The 17517-nt window shown below is 40.9% G+C and overlaps 2 protein-coding genes across 2 annotated transcripts; one reads left to right on the top strand and one right to left on the bottom strand.

Moving 5' to 3' along the window:
• Positions 1–500: 500 nt before the first annotated feature.
• Positions 501–4488, bottom strand: LOC118322412 (E3 ubiquitin-protein ligase BRE1A; the record flags this gene model as incomplete). The annotated part of the gene is given in 11 exon segments (XM_035654083.1): positions 501–647; positions 727–815; positions 906–1006; positions 1097–1173; positions 1324–1397; positions 1553–1724; positions 2795–2876; positions 2992–3152; positions 3357–3399; positions 3685–3762; positions 4441–4488. Coding segments are annotated over 10 exon segments (1012 nt in total), but the record flags the coding sequence as incomplete, so codon positions are not given.
• A 237-nt stretch (positions 4489–4725) lies between these two features.
• Positions 4726–8057, top strand: mmachc (metabolism of cobalamin associated C). Its single transcript, XM_035654084.1, has 5 exons — positions 4726–4831; positions 5123–5320; positions 6457–6609; positions 6722–6898; positions 7275–8057. The coding sequence occupies exons 1-5, from the start codon at positions 4742–4744 to the stop codon at positions 7455–7457; spliced, it is 801 nt and encodes a 266-aa protein (XP_035509977.1). The 5' UTR covers positions 4726–4741; the 3' UTR covers positions 7458–8057.
• Positions 8058–17517: the final 9460 nt, after the last annotated feature.

The following is a 17517-nucleotide window of genomic DNA, read 5'->3' on the forward strand; positions in this document are numbered from 1 at the left end:
AATCTACCTAGCAGCACCTCTAAAGCTCACTAATTCCCGTTATAGGACTATTCACGTGCAATCCTCTCATCTAACTCTCAGCAAGATACACACAAGAATATTTTCCAATAACTGTTCCTTTTAATAACTGCTGAAAAGGATACCAAAGACGAGTGCTCCCCACACTGAGTCAGATCTACTGGGATGAATCGGAGCGAAGGTTGAGCCAGATGTGTGGGGGAGGGACGGGAGGGAAAACTACACGTCCCATCTTGCTAAAACCGTCATCAGTCTGTGCCCATCTGGCGCTTTGTGTAACATTCTCTTGGTTGGAGCATGTGATCCAATTGTCAAAACATGTTTGTGTTGGCGTACATGAAGGTGGACAGAAGGCTTGTGAAAGTGATGTGATGGAAACACGTGGGGTTGATGACTCAGCACGCTGTTACTTTAGTATCTGTAGGTGCACAGGACAACTATTCTTGGGTTCATTTTTCCATTCAGAAAACATTCTTCCTCACCAGGCTCTTTGTCGTCCAGCCAGGACAGATCATCTGAGCTCACTTCAGCCAGGCTCGGGGTTGGACTGAAGTCTTCTGAGTCAGAGTCCGCCTCTTCAACTCTGACCCCTCTGCTGTGGCTGTGACGGAGCGGGAGCGGTGCTTGTCCTGAAGCCAACAGAAAGACGTGGTTAAATAGTTTTATCATGCAGTGAATGTGTGTGTGAGAGCTGGAGTAGAGACTTGCCTGATGTGTGTGCTGACAGCAAAGGTGTTGGTTCACGTTCTCTGAGAATAAGTCTCCTGACCTCCTCCTTCAGCTCTGACACAGTTGTTCTGTTGTAAGACATTCAGTACAACATATGAGTGACAAGAGACAAAACCCCCAAAACACACACACACATACACACAGACACACACACGTACCTGATCTGGCGGACCTCTTCTTGTGTGTGTGAATACTTAGAGAGTGTCTTTGCCAGATCAGTGCTGTGAGTTCTGTAGCTGTCTGTCAGCTCCTCCAGTGTCTGAACAAAGCACACAAAGGAAAGGTTAAGGATCTGAAAGAATACAAACCACACAGCAAATACAGCCTGCGTGATACAATGTGTGTGCACCTTGCAGCTGTGTTCGTACTGTCTCCTGGTCTCTCTGGTCTCGGCCTGCTGGAGGAACACGTCCTCCTCCTGTCTCCCTGTCAAGAGGAAAAGAAAGAGCAGACGTTGTGAACAAGCCTGTGCTTGTCTTTGCTTTGCAGGCCAGCACTGGGCTTATGACATGTGCAGTCCCGCACAATCAATACAAGGGCATGATGTGTGTGTGTGTGTGTGTGTGTGAGACTCACTTAGTCTTGTTTTCAGTTGGTCCACCTCTCTCCGCAGGTGTTCCAGCTCCTCTCGTCGGAGCTTGGAGCTGAAACTGTGGAAAAAGAAAGAAAAGTGCTTGTGTCTTACCAAATGTCACCTTCCTGGAAGCAAACAGGTGTAAACATTTTCCTGTCATTTTCAATCTCGAGCTGGACCTATCATCAGTTTACTCTGCATTTACGCCCCCCAGCTCCACCCCTAATGCACCTCTCCTCCAGGTTGCCTAGCGACGTGGCTCTGGTGATGTGTCCCCGCAGACTGCTCAGCTCACGTCCAACCTCTCTACGCCATTGCTCCAACCTCCGCTCTGCTCCTGGACTTTGTCCCCTCCTCGATTCGTCCCTCTCTCTTTCCCTCTCCCTCAGCCTGTGAACCTCCTCTGGAAAAGAAGAGATTAATATGAGGAAGGGATTCTTTTTTTCTCCTTTAGCAGCCTTGTGGACAAATCCAAATAATTTATTAATATCATTAATTATAAATGAATCCTCCCTTGATGAGTGTATTTGCTTTTTCAGACAGTAGAGAGGTGGGGGAGAGTAGAAAAAGCAGAACAGAGAGAAATTTAGCAGAATCTGAACTTCAGACAACAGGGAGGCAGCATTTTTATTTATTGATATATAATTGTACTTTTTAAAAAAACATTTTGGCAGATTTTTGTCCAACCATCGTACATGGATTGATTTTTATTTATTTGTCTAAGTGTCATGCACCATTCTATGTGCCCAGCCCATGTGGGCTTACAAGACACTAAAGCAACATCAGCCAAGATGGCCACATGACAAATCACAGATCACAAATCATGGACTTGAACTAAATTCACTTGTTTATCAGACTCTACAGTTAAATAATAACAACAATAATAATAATAATAATAATAATAATAATAATGCTATTATGATATTAAACAAGCACAATTAAAATTTATTTATATATTTAAATATATATTTAAGGTAAAACATTGTTGGGCGAAGTTAGCCGATCTCACACTGAAGGGAAAGCTGTTTCAAAGCCGAGGAGTAACCAAATACGTCACCGTTGGTCTTCAGTCTGGTTGGTGGAACAACTAAAAGTTTTTGATCAGCTGATCTTAGGGGCTGTAAGGGGTTAAAGGTTGTTTGGTGCAGTCTGGAGCCAGACCATGGATGGCCTTGTAAATAATGAATAAAAATATGAAATGTATTCTGAACTTAATCAGTAAGCAGTACAGTGATGCTAAAACTGGGGTGATATGAACAATAGAATATATTTAGGAAGCTACAACCTTATGTGTAATGATAATGGGCAATGTGAACTCCTAACTTAGTTTGGGGCGAGGCCACGGTGTTGAATCTGATAAAAAAAATCCTTCTTTCTAGTGGACAATAACAGGAGTCAGGTGTTGCTGTATTTGTGAGGGGATAATGTGACCCATTATAAACTGAGGTGAGTAGTCAGGGTGCAGTAGGTTACCTTGTAGTGTCTGGATGTGACATTGTTGAGACTGTCTTTCCCTTTCCATGTCATGGAGTTTCTGGGTGAGAGACTCAATCGCCTTGGGAAAAGACATTTGGAATTGTGTCAATGCCGACGACACAAATAATACATAGACAAACACAGCAACTGTTTGATCTCGCACACCTGGCTCGACTAAACACACAATCACACACCTGGCTCTGTATCTGGAGTTGCGATTGGATAGCAGCCAGGTCTGCCCACTGAACACCAGGACTGAGAGACGGGGAAGGCTGTCGGAGAAGGGGGACTCGAGGAGGAAGAGCGGGAGGGTCCAAATCTGACTCATGAATCCTCTCCCTTACTGGAAACAAATCTGGAGAGGAAGATGCAAGTGAGGGGGGCTGTTTACAAAAGGGTTCAATCAAATAAATGAAGTTCAAACCACAGTCCCTCTTATCATGATCTGCACCTTTTTGTTAAGTTTGAAAAGGTGGAAGTCTCTCACACACACACACACTCACACACAGGCCATTTCCTCTGCTAGTCATATTCAGAAAACCTACAGTAGGTCACCCACCTTCTCCTGCTTTGGTGAATTTCCCCGGTGACGTCAGCCTCTCCTGTGCAACGGACACATAAAAACACTTTCAAAATTCAGAGGGGAATTTCCAAACTTTCACAAACATACAAACATCCCTTTAATCTGAATAACTGAATGATCCTGGTAAAAGTTTAGTGGAGCGTCAGTGCCATCTACAGACAGCTGCAATAATGACAATTAACAACTGATCACAAGACCACAGTGAGGGCTGATGTAAAACAAAACATGCCACAGTGTAGAGTCCTCACACTCTCTAGAATAATGAGACTAATGAATTAGACAAAGGTAATATGAATCTACTCACCCTCATCTTTGCAACGCTACCATCTGCTACTGACAGTATAGAGCTCAGCTGATTGTCCCAGTTCATGTCTGAGTTGAACTACAAAGAAACACATCATTCATTAGAGAGCTAATTCATAATATTGGGTGCAAAATCGTCATGCAGGCCAGTGTTGTGTGGCCTGTGAGTCACGGTACATCGTAAACCAGTGTAGGATAGTGATACAGTAACATTAGACGTGTTTGGTGGCTGGTCGGGGAGGTAACAACCTAGTAGAGGTAATCTCTAACACCTTGTGGGAGATTCAATTACAGCAGGCCTTGATGGGTGCACGTTTACAGTGAAGCTTGTCAGCTGCTGCTCAGAGAGCTGAGGTGCCAGAAAGTGCAGGCTGTCTGATAACAAAGGGCTTACTTAATTGATGTGCAGGTCCGTGGGGAATATCTCTCCCTCCAACTACTCACTGGAGATACCAGAGTACTGGATACCAACACACAGAATAAATGCACACTAAACACGTCAAGGTAACACCGAGGAGGCGTGACAAACATTAGATAGCCGGTGTTGTCACGTTAACCTGAGCTAATGTCAGTTAGCAGCAGCTTTACGGTGACTTTTTACTTTCTTGTTTGGCAAAGTAATTATTGCCCGACAGCGAGTGATGTCTTTTTTTCAAAATATCATATAAACTATCGCTAAAAAAAACCACACACTACATATAATGTTTAAAGAGAGCGGTACAAATATTAATGTTAGCTGGCTAATAAGGCTACTCACAGAAAATCCTGCGACTCCACTTTTAAATCCAGGAGCTCATAACAGTAACGTGATTGCGTAGGACGTAGCCGCAGGGGTCTTCTGGGTAGTGTAGTGCGTGGTCACTCTACTCTTCCTTTATAAAGTAACTGAAGTGCTACAGTAGAGTTCCTGCTAAAAACATTGTTTATTGTATTGTTATTCATTCATTTTGTCAGAAGCAATCATTGCGGAAACAGCAAGAGTCGAGCTTCATTTCTGACATTGATTAGCCAAAGAACATCATATCCCATAATCCTTAGCGGTGTGTCGATATGCAGCAATGGCGGCTTGCAGGGTGAATGTGGAAGAAATAACAGGACAGCTAGAGGACTGTTTATCGAAACTTGGATTTGAAGTGTACCCTCTAAAGGTATCATGGCACTCGTTTATTTCTACTGTGAAGCTTAGACAGCAAGACGGACTTCAAAATGTGAAAAATACTATTAAATACATCCAGTTGTTTCCCTGCTAGCCACAACTGAGAAGTGAGGAGTTGAAACAGTCAGTAAACTACTGTAAAGGGGTAAAATTGAATCCCCTCAATCCATGTAAACTGTTTGAAATGTGAGATAAATATATATTCCCCTACTGTGAGTGATGTGCTCTCCCTGTATCTCGCTGGACGGTCAGTAACTTTCACTGCGTCCCCATATGTTCACAGGTTGCTTGGTATAACTCCCTGCTGCCCCCCTCCCTGCGCCTGGCCTACCCAGATGACAGCCTGGCCGTGGTGGTGCTCAGCACTCCTTCCATGTTTGAACAAGCCTTCCTGCCCTTCCTGGAGGAGAGGGGCTGCCAGGGGCTGTCTGACCCCATAGACCAGTGTGTCAAACACTGTGTCACCTCTGCTGTCTCCCAGGTGAGCAGTGTGAATGAATACCCCAGCTTTAACGTGGGGCAGACAGATGCAAGGTTGTATGATTGGTTTGGGACAAGGGTGGGCGGATAAAATCTTCTATTACAGAATGTGTTGTTTTTAATTATAGTATACGTAGATATGTTTTGATACAATAAATTGTCTGGAAAGCTGTTTTAAAATGACTACATGATAATTAAACACCTAAAAAAGATATGTACACAATACAATATACAAAATGCTGCAAACCAATATAACCATAACGCAGTCCTACTCACTGCTTTACAACATATCCACAATGGTCCAGTAACAGAGGGATTAAAGGGTTTGATACCACATAAGGCTGGACTACCAACTGGGAAAAACAGACAACAGAGCACCAGCCATACAGAAAAATATGAAAGTAGCTGGTAGATATCAGACACAAAATTATAATTTACTATTGAGTGAATTTGAACATTTGTGTGTCAGTGCCTGGTAGATGTTCAGATTTTAAAAAATTAATTTCCCATCCTGGCCCCAGACCTTCAGGGCCAGTGAGTGTGGTTTATAGTTTAGTGATTTAATAAATGGAAATATGCCCCAATAAAGCACAATATCAGCTGAAATGCTGAGGGTCTCATGACTAGTCCTGTCCTCATCTGTCCTCTTTATCTCCTCTCGAGGCTCTGTCTTGTTGATGGTTGATTTTGTTGGTGATATGGTCCTCACATGCTGCATATTCTTAAATATTCTTTTCAATCTCTCATTACCAAAAACAACTGGACATACAGTTCATAGCAGGTAGTTCTGGTTTCCCTGTGAAAAATGAATGAAAATAATCTCCATTATAGCTTGTGGGTGTTTGTGGAGGTGACTGGGTACAGACACAAAGGATAGACAGCAGCAGGAACAGGAGGCCAACAGAGGCCCGATACAGCCCCAAGGCCCCTTAGTGGTTTAAACCGGCCGTGATACCACAGTATAAACTGTATGGCAACAGTCACCATGACAACGGCTCCATCAGGCTCAATCTCTTCTAAGATGCTGGAAGCCTCATTGTGTCCAACTTCTGCACACTTAGATTAGATTATTTACATGATCAGATTGTGACTCCTAAATATGCCCTCTATCTTTATCTGTCTCTCGCTGCCCTGCAGTGTTTTCCAGGTCAGGAGGTGGATGTGAGGTATGACTACGAGCTGCTACCCAGCAGGAAGCCGAAGTTCTTGGCACAGACTGCGGCTCATGTGTCTGGAGCAGCTTTTTACTACCAACAGTCTGATGTCAGAGACCAACCCTGGGCTGAAAAAGTAACGCTGGGTGTTAAATTGTTAAATTCCAGGAGTTGTAATATATCATTTTGCAGTGTTTCCTTTCTTGTCTCCTCACCTCTGTTTCGTGTATTTCCTCTGTTACCTGCAGAAGATGTTTGGAGTGTGTGTGCATCCGAGGTTCGGGGGCTGGTTTGCCATCCGAGCCCTGTTGGTGTTTGGAGGTGTGATGGCGGGCTCTGAGATGGTGCAGCCTGTTCCTCCTGACTGTGTGCCTTCCAGAGAGGGCAGGATACAGCTGCTGGAGGCTTTCAACTTTCACTGGCAGGTACAAGACCTCAGCGCTGTAAGCAATAATACCTGTGACACACACGGTAAATATAAACACCGGGATACCAAACTGTTTCATGTCAGAGACCTCCCGACAGATGGCCTTTAGATGAGAGACCCCCCATCTGTGGAGGTTTTGTTGTCCCACGGGCCTCCTTCTGGGAAGAGTTCAGTTGTCTGTTCACTCTGTGCTGTAGGTGGTGAGATGAGAATAAAGTGTGAAACCTGCGCTGTTAGACAGTCCCTTTCATGAGGACATTGCATGATGCTAGATATGAATTCCTGTGCATACCAGTGTATGTTTTAATGGGTTTTTATCATGTTATTACATATATGATAAATGGAAATTAATCAGAGAAATGTTGCATCCTCAGGACTGGGTGTACAGAGACATCATCCGTCCAGTCCAGACCTACTCTCAGAAACAGAAGGACTACTTTTCCACACTTCCTGCTAAGCGGTTTGATCTGCTTAAGACTTGGGGCTTGATGCCGAGCGAAAACGTTCAACCTGAGCCGACGTCAGACACACAGAGCCAGGTGAACGGACATGGCTAAAAGAGAAGCTGCTGCAGTTTTGCCCATCCTCTCTGAGCACAAACCTCCACTCCTGGACAGACTTTTCGTTAAAATTTGAGTCAACTTTGATAGACCCAAGATCAAAGGTGTTGAACCAAGCTTATAAGGTTTTGTTGAAAGCTATTTGAAGGTAGAAGGGATACTTTTTAAGGACTTGCTTATGAACATTTACTGCCTAATGGCTTCTATATGATGCATTTCATCATATATCCACACTACATATGTCCACATACAAGTACAAGTATAGGCAGCTCCTCTCATGGAAACTTGAACATACTCAAATGTATGTATTCTTTAAACGTTTGTGCTGCTGTTACATATCCGAGTGTGTTGTGAGAATTATAAAAATGTTTTTTATTTAAGATGGCACTTCCTTCTTGCTGCTTGAGCCCGAAAAACAAAAACACACAATAAAGACTGTAGAGCAGAGTAGAAACAGGGACTTTCACTATCATTGGAGTCCGTATCAAAGAAATCCTGTAACACCAGCCTGCCTTGAGTGCTCTACAAATGATATTCTGTTCACTTGTAATAAAATAAAATATTTAATTTCTAATAAATAAATATCTGTCATATTTATCAGTGTTTTTGATATTTCATCCATACTTTAACTACTAACTAACATAAATCTGTTTATTATGCATTGGATATATGTGTATAGAAGACGATATCTGCATGTTTATTTGGTAAGTATTGTTATGCATCCACCAATCTCATCTCTCACCAGTATTTATTGGTTCCATTGTTTCGTCTGTGTCCAGTTTACCCGACGCTCAGCTTGATGCATTATAAATGTGAGCTGCTTCTGGCCCCCCAGCCTGGTGACAGACTGACTACTTTCAACTGTGACTAACCCCTCTGTTAGCGTTTCAGCACCCCACACACTAAAGTGACCCTGGATGCACTCTGTTTGTCTACTGTAGGTCTATTTCTTTCTTTAAAATGTTTTTTTAACCAAGTTAAGATACATTAATGCACATTAAAACCTAAAAGCTCCCCGAACAACCAGTGAACATCTGCATTGAGCAGCTCCACCGAGCAGCGAGGGCCTGAGGGGTGAGTTATGCTTTTCTTCTTCCGTCTAAAAAGGAACAAAAACAAAGTCGTTGGCTGTATCTATCAGCAGTTCTGCAGCAGAAAGTCAGTGCAGGTCAAATCTACTGTTACGCCTCTAGATGTCTCTCTTCTCTTGATAACGCAGAGTGAGGTTTTGCTGCTGTCTCTGAAGCAGCTGCAGATGTTCAGCGCTCAGTGAAGTCCACCACTGACTGCAGATAAACTGCCTCACATTGTAAAGTAAGTATACCATCTACCTACTGTAAATGTTCTCATACAGCTGATCTTGCACGTATTACTTTTACTCTCACTCCTGCCTTCACCATTTACTCATCTTTTGTGACTTTTTGTCCCACTGAGCCATCTATTGCTTCATTTCACATTTTCACTTCATTGAAACATTCTCTCTCTCTCTCTCTCGCTCTCTCTCTCCTCTCTCTCTATCTCTCATCTCTCTCTCTCTTTTTTTCCCTCTCTCTCTTACTGCATCCCTCTCCTCACCCCCTTCTCCCTCCCGTGCTACTCTCTCTATCTGTGTACTGAATCAGCATTTCAGAGCAGTATGCCGCAGGCCTGCAGAGAGGCAGACCATGGAGTTAATTAGACTCCCTCAGATACTCAATCTCTCCCCTATCCCCCTCCTCTGTTGCTCTCTCTCTCTCTCTCCCTCTTTCTCTCTCTCTATATGTTTCTCTTTAAATGTATAGGTCTTGAAGTCAGTTAACTCTGCAGCTAGCTCCCAGTCCCAACTAAATATCCAGAAAAAACCCCACAATAGTCACATCCAAATAATGTTTTTTTTAAATAATTTATTTCCTTCCTTGCAGCACCTTCATATTACATTACAGTTATGGTGCATTTTTTAGCATAGTCAAGCCCAAGAAGCAGAATCACACTAAAAGATGACTGTGACGTATCGAAGCGCCTTTTTGCATGCCACATTTTCCAGGAGCAGTTTACCACAGGAAAGAACAAGCACAGAAAACTTTATTTCTCTCTTCCTTGCTGTCTCATTGCTTCCTTTCCTCACCCCTTTAATGCCTTTGGGAAGGTGAAGGGATCATTTTCTTTGGAGAAATCTGACAGAGTGAGAACCCCCAAGTAGTTCTCAGGGTTTCAGAGTGAGAAGGCTGCAGGCTTTGTCCTCTGAGGTGAGTATAGCGGGCCTCACCAGCTGTAGCTGAGAATACACTGATATCTAGCAGTCAAACATTTAGTCTGCATGTCCGGAAAGAAGCAATGAGACATGGGGAGCCAGCGAGGGAGGGTGAAGGAGGGGGAATCTCCTGATGATCCAGCTCACTATTTCACCTCTGTTTAGTATCCTGCAGGACTCAGTTGTCTCCACAGCTGAGCTCTCGTGGCTCCTGTGTTTTTGCTGGACTGCAGAGGCAGTTTTGTACTTTGACTGTTGTGGACCCCAGAGGGTTACCAGCATTACCCTGCTACAGACCATAAACTACAAAACATAAACAGTTTCCGCCACATAATTCACACTGGCACACACAAAAGAGTCCCAGCCTAAACAATGAACAGAAACGATTAGAGATACATTCAGACTCTCAAATGTACGCCATATTTTGTAGTTTCAGAAAACGCTGCATTGAACAGCTTAGGAACTAGTCCCACAGCAAAGGCTTGTAAATCCAATAAGAGCTGGCGCATGGCTGCTGATCGTAAAAGAAAATGAGTTTAGAATCAGTCTGTTAGTAGAAGCGATGTTAAAAGTCTACTGGGTGCTGCTCTCTGAAAATCCAAAAAGCAGAAAGACAGAAATGTTTGTGCACAGCAAGAATTACCCGGGTGCTGAGATAGTTTTGGGCAGAGATGAAAAAGAAGAGAAAGAAATGGAGAAAAAAAGATGAGTGGTGTTTTTATGAGTTGTGGATCAGTGAAGCAGTGTTATCCGCCCACAGACATCAGTTAACAAGAAGAGAGGGGAAAGGCCAGCAGCACACCAGCAACAGAGGAGGAACTGAGCACTCAGTGGAGGGAGGAAAAGTCCAACATCCAGAGAATTTAGTCAAATTTATAAATTTCATATGTGACTGTTTTGAAACTGAGGGAAAAAAAAGAAACAGTAAACACTGAGTTTTCAAATATTACATAGAGATGGAGAGCTATGAGAAAAAGGAAAGAGCTTAATTCTAATTGTTCTCCTCTATTTCCTGAACTTACTCGGACAAAATAGTCTCATATTTTCTCACAGAGCCTGTCTCTTTCTAAACCACACTGCCTCAGTATGTGTTTCCAGAGGTTTTACATTTTTTAAAACCGGCTCCTTATCAGTTTCTTGGATTAGCATAATTAACTAGTCCTCTGCCTCAGAATTCCCCCCCGAAGCCAATCGGTTGTTGGCTGTGTTAGCAAAGGCCAATGTGAGTGGTCAGCCAAGGACAGAGGCAGCCCAAAAGAGGGAGGGAGGTAGAGGACTGTCCGATTATCTCATCAGACTCAATTAGGCGGTTGAAGTAGAAATTTCTCCTACACATGCTTAAACACTGAAAACCTTTATTAAATTGTTCGAAAAAACATCAATACTATTAAAATATAACAAAATCTGATGAATCCCAAAGTATTACATTCTTCACCATCTTGCTCAGTGTTCTCTGTCCTAACTCCTCCCTCTTATCTTTTGAACATGCAAACACACACAGCTCATTTAGTCCGTCAGAATGACACGAGTTGGGCCGCTGAGTCCGCATGCAAACCGAAGACTCTCATTCCCACGATGAGCAGGCGACTGATGTGCAGCAGGCAGTAACAGAGCAAGTGGACATGGTTGTTCGTGTAGTGGAAAACGCTTGGAGCAACCTCCGAGCTACAGGGACGTCCACATGTGTGTATATAATCTTATGTTGCAATTATTTCTTCATGATTAAATGTAATGTTTGCATGTGTGGCCACAGATGTTTGACACAGTTTGTCGACGTTGGCGAATGGAAAGGATTATTCCTTTTTCTCTCAGGGGAAGAACAACATTCACCTGACTCCCCATCGTCTCCACTATGAACCGAGCATCAAAGAGCGGTGTGACAGTCAGACAGGAGAGGAGGATTAGCCCGAGCTAAGGTTCCCCTTACATAATCCACCCTTTTAGATTAGCTTCATTCCCCTGAGAATGTGATACATTTTAACCCTTTGAAAAAAAGAGAGAATCACAGCCTCACAGTATAGATCTATAGCAGAGACCTATCGAAGCTCTCTTCATTTCTAGGTCTGAAGATGATTATCCTTTATGACATAAAGTTTATGTCTTGGTTGATGCAGTTGGGTTGTTTTGGAGTTCACACTATACATCTTGCTGTCAGTCACAGCCTGTGGGAGCTTGAGTTATAGAGTAAATGAGTTAAAGCGAGCTCATGTAACTCTGGCTTAACAGTAACACTGGCCAACAAGTGACACTTACGAGGTAACTGTAGGTAAAACATAGTGTAACAGTAGCACAATAGAGTAATATTAGTTATACAAGAATCTAAAATTAGCTTACATCATTAACTAACATTAGTCACTATAAGCTGCTGGTCATACCATACCAAGACTGTAACAGCAAAACCCCTGAGTGTATTAAAATGACACATATATAATATATAAATGAAAAGATACCTCCCATTATTAAAAAACATGAGAAGTAACTAGCTATAAATAAATCAATGGATTCCCCTAAAATATGCTGGTTCTTCATAACAAGTTAAAAATTAGCTTTACTTATCTCTAGAGACTTAGTGAGCATGTAGCAGATTCCCAACTCCTCCCTCACAACACACTCAACCCCTCAGACACACACTCACCCTCAAGGAGTTAGCTGTCAGTCTCTGGTCATGCCCCTTTTTCTAATTGCACGAAAGACAGTTGCGTCATAATGTCATATTAGAATTAATTTTTGGATCAGAACCGTTAAGTTAGTTCTACCTCCACTGCTGTGCTATTTGGTTTGGTTCTTGAATGTTTAATGCTCTTTATTGTTTTAGACTGTGAGAGGTCTGGACTCAAAAAAAGTTCAGCCAATCAAGAACGTTTCCTGAAATGGTATTCCGTCTAGCAATCTGAACAATAACTGTAGGTGGGCCTGACGTAAGATAAGAAATACTCTTCAGCTAAAGAATGTTGCTCTCCAAATATTAATCAGTTTATGCAATTTTCTTTGACAAAAGAGAAATCAAAAAAACCCAATTGTGCTTTTAAGATGTCACTAATTTTGGTGCCCATAAACACGCAAGAAATACGCAAATAAAGGCATTTTAATTTCTCAGGTGTGAGTTAATTTTGTAAACATTTATGGAGGGGAATCAAGGTCATAGAAGGTTCTTATTATTTGAATTCTTTGTATTATTTATCTTAGTATATTTACATTTATATCATAATACTGTCTCATTTTTTCAATCACTGGGACTGGTTCCCTTGTTTATATTCCTGGATTCTTATTTTTAATTTGATAAGAAATATACAATACTGATAATAATACCTCTGTTATACACTATGTAATGTAGTGGAAGATGAGACATTTAAATACAATTCACTAATGTATTATTATAATTAAAATCCAAACCTAAAATATGGAGAAATATATTAAACATCAGTAATAACTTCCATTTTTATTTTTGACTTATGTGATATCATTCTAGTTAAGAGCATTTATTTCCATAGATTGGATGTTATCCTATTCCCTACTTCCTATATGCCTTTGTGGTTCACCTAATAGTTAATGTATTTATTAGTCTTATATTATATTAGTATATTGTCTTATTTTTAGCCTGTAGTTTACCAGATATTTTTGTAGGGTTGTTGGATATCTCACTATTATTGTTTATTTTATTTATTCGTTTATTTTCTTTTTTTGTTTCCGGAGGATATTTTACAAACTAGTATGGCAAATTGGACAATGATAAAGCCAGTCTAGCAGTAATTTATAAAATTATCAGATTCTTCTTCTGCTCTTTAACATTCTTTGGTTGATTGATTATGGCATAATAACAGAATTATTACACTTATATCAAATTTTTATACCGTTTAATTATTACAATATGTTTTATTACAAGTTTTTTAAACATTTTATGATGTAGGTATATATTGTTCATTTATATTTTATTTTTGTTTAAGTGTCCGAGTATTTCACCTTTTTTTTTTCTTTTATTAGTTTATTTCATCGTGTTTTATATGTGCATGTATCTATCTATCTGTCTATCTATAGTCTATGTTGTGTTTGTTATCTATATTATATCTTGTTCTGTGTTATGTGTAAATGTCATTATTGATGAGTCTGTGTGTCTTGGTGTGAGTATTTGTGTCGTGTTTGTGGTGATTTAGCTAATATTTTGTTTTATTGATGACACTCCAGCCATACCATGATGGCCAAAATACATCATTTCTTGTAGTGCTATTTGCTCCTTAGTCAACGTCTGGTCCTACGGTTCTCATAGGCCGCCGCAAGGTTATCATTACATTCTTCTTATTCTTTTGAGTGCGTGTCTTGTTGGATTGCTTACATTATCTTGCTGATTTCTTCACATTGCGTGAGCGCGAGTGTGTGGTGCATTCCCGTATTGTGTTTCTCCCGCAGTAATACCTTCCATTTCCCATATTATATGCCGACAAGCTGTATGATATAGGAGTACTCACTTTGAGCGGTTTTGGGACTCCAGGCCCAATAGTTCTGACCGATCGGCATTGTGTCTCAAGTGACTTTGATTGTTGTTTCTCCTGTGTGCGCGATTGTGTTCGTTGTGGTATACGGCTAGGCTGCTGAGTTGTATATTTTTATTTCTAATCTATCTCTACTATCTCTGCTTTTTTTTTGTTGGATCATGTCTATCAGTGATGTTATTTGATGCAGTTCGTTGTAAATAAACCTCTTGTTACATTATGTGGTTATTTTTACCGATTGTGAGCAATATTGGTTTGTATTCATATACTTTTATCTACAACTAATTCTAGTCAGTATAATATGAATATTTATTTCCATTTAAATATATTATTTATTATTCAAGTACACTAAAATAAGATCAATAAAAATTATTATCAAGCCAATTATGTCGTATTTTCTGTGTTATCCTAGATATAATTGACCATGTAAAATATTGATAGAAAATAATACTTTTAATAAAGGCTGTTGCACCCTGATCAGTATTATTGAATTGAGATTATATTATTGTTGTGGTTAATGAGGATAGTGCGGGATTTTAACTTGTGAGATATTGACGATAATCTATAAGTTAAAATTATTTGTTACATTATCAAGTTAGCCAGCTTTGTATTATTCCTCCACTATAACCGGGTTATTCTATATGTATCATTTCTTTACTTCTATGGTCGTTCTTTTTTAGGGTAGGTAGATTTGAGTTTTCATGTGTAATCGTAACCTATCATAATCATGTATCGATTACCACAAAGTTTACTTTATGCTGTGCATTAGCTTTTAGCTAGAAGCCTTATGAATATCTTTCGAATAGCATGCATTTCATACTTACATTCTACTCTAATTCACACTATTGTATCATAGACTTGAGGAGTATAAAATAAATTGAGCTCTTTAATAAATATTTATATTACATATATACATACTAACTTTGTGTCCTTAGCATTGAGTTCAAGATCCAGGTGACGGAGGAGGTTTGATCTGAGTAGCTGCAAGTCTGAGAAGTCAGTGTGACCTATTATAAGGGTTTATCGTGTCGATCTACTGGGACCTAAGTCGAGCAGTTGACTGGCACGAATCCTATCACAAGGCACACTCTATACCAGCGGAACATTTCAGGAGATTAGTAGATATCTGGGTGGACTCCAATCAATATATATAGGATATCCAGTTCACTGGATCTTTCTCCCACTTCACACACTAAAAAGACCTGACCCTGCATTTCCAAACAGCTACAGTCTTGGTCTGCTTTCCCTTAATAATTTCATTTTATTATTTATTTTTTATGCCTGTACATCATATACCAGATCATAACTCCTTTTAGTAACAATGAGTGAAATATTAAGTATTTAAAATAAATTATAAACTTTAAACCATAAACTAATAAAGAAATAATACCTAGAAGTGGCTTTACATGGAGGCCAAACCTAGTTCTTAGAATTAAACTTATTAAACTAACACAACAGCTAGCAGAATAACACTCAAACCGAATATGAGAAGTACTATCTTCACGGACGGAGTGTGAACTGCAGTCATAACTAGGATGAAAGTGGGCCACCTTTACCTGGCGTTTCGTGGAGATTTGCTTGTTACTTTCTCAAGAAGCTCTTATGAACTCAAGCGTTATTCCACGGAACAACTCTTACCTTTCCTGTTCAACGTCCTTGAGGGCTTTCAGGCCTCTCATATCCTCTTCTGGTCACATACACCTCTTCCTGCCTCGCCAAAATGCACGCCCAAATAAAAACTTATCATGATAATCATAGCCAGTGGAAGGCCGGTAGACATAGTGAAAGAAAGATTGACTAAGTTATATACAACGACTAGGTAACAGAAATAATGGTAATTTAAAACTTAACACACCTTAAATCAAGTAGTTTGTTTATATTAAGCTGTATTGATCAACATATCTATTTATATAATCCATTTTTTTGCAGTGGGTATATACACATACTAATTTACTTAGCTCTTTGAGGCATTATATATAATAATAAATATATATAAGTAATACCTAAATATATCACTACATGTGTGCATCCTAATAATAATTAGGATGCAAACACATGGGATGCATGATGGAGCTGGGTGGGATGGTAGACAACACAACTTAAATGTTAAGGCAAATAAGTGATTCTCAACCCTGCTTCGCCATCCTTCGGTTTATGGTTGGTTTATGTCCAGCAGGGGAGATCAAGTCTGAAGTGTCTTCAATCCACAGCAACACTCAGTCCGCTCTTGACTGTCTACTGTGTGTTGAAATCCACCAAGTACACTTTTAACTCAAGTTTAGTGAGTGGGAAAAGCATACCAAAGTCTACTAACTACATTGTCAAACAAGAAAAATGTCTCCCCTGGCACCTCTGAACCATACTATTACTCTGTCTTGAAGCCCCCCCACACGCTCACACAGAGAGTGCCACAGACCCCCACAGAGAGTAATCACAGGTTAATGATAACCGAGAGTGAAGCATAATTTTCCTCGCATAGCCCAGCAACACGACACAACCAAACTGGTCTCGTCTGGGGGGGCTGGAGAGTGTGAGGAAAAGAGAGTGAGAGGGAACGAGGCACAACAACCGGGACAAACAAGGGAGGGAGGTAAGAGGCCACAGGAAGGACCGCTGTTGGCAGAAAGAATAACGTTCAGTAAGTGACCAAAGCATTTTCCACAAAGGATCATCCCCTGCGGGAAACAGAAACAAAAAGGAAAGTAAAGAGAATGGGTGATGTAAATGGTGGTTCCTTGCACAGTTTCTTGTGGGCAGAGTCAAAGTAGCGAGGAGCTAATCCTCAAAGTGGCAGATTTAGAGTTCATCGGTAGCTGTGATGTAATACTTAATGCAAGTATCATTAGCCCTGTAGCAAACATGTGAGCCAACGGCAGCCCAAACAGGCATGCAGGGGATGGAGCTTACATCTGCAATAATTCAGTAAGAGCCAGGAAGGAGCGGAAAACGCCTCCCCTTCTCTATATAGTGACTGTAAGTGCACTGTAGTAAATTTCCTTCACCTAAAATCAAACAATAAACAACACCTTAATTATTCCAGTCAATCTGCATGTAAACCGCTTTCCACTAGACGCCTCCCTTCTCATGCGCTGTACTGTGGTGGTTTTGATGCAGTTGTTCCACTAATTGCAGCCAGTGCGATGCCTTTCTATATATTCTCTCTGCTGGGGTACCGTCTCTGAACCACTATTGAATGTAGCCTCAAGGCAGAGGACGAGGATTGGGCTAGAGGTCTGGTAAAGACTCACCTTCTCTAACTTCCCCCCCCAGATAATTCTTCTTCCATCCAGGGTGACATCACCTGAAGCAATTTTTACAGATCCCCCCCCCCCCCCCCCTT

This window comes from Morone saxatilis, unplaced genomic scaffold (assembly GCF_004916995.1).
Source record: "Morone saxatilis isolate NCDOM2014 unplaced genomic scaffold, NCSU_SB_2.0 Contig12, whole genome shotgun sequence".
Lineage (NCBI taxonomy): Eukaryota > Metazoa > Chordata > Actinopteri > Moronidae > Morone > Morone saxatilis.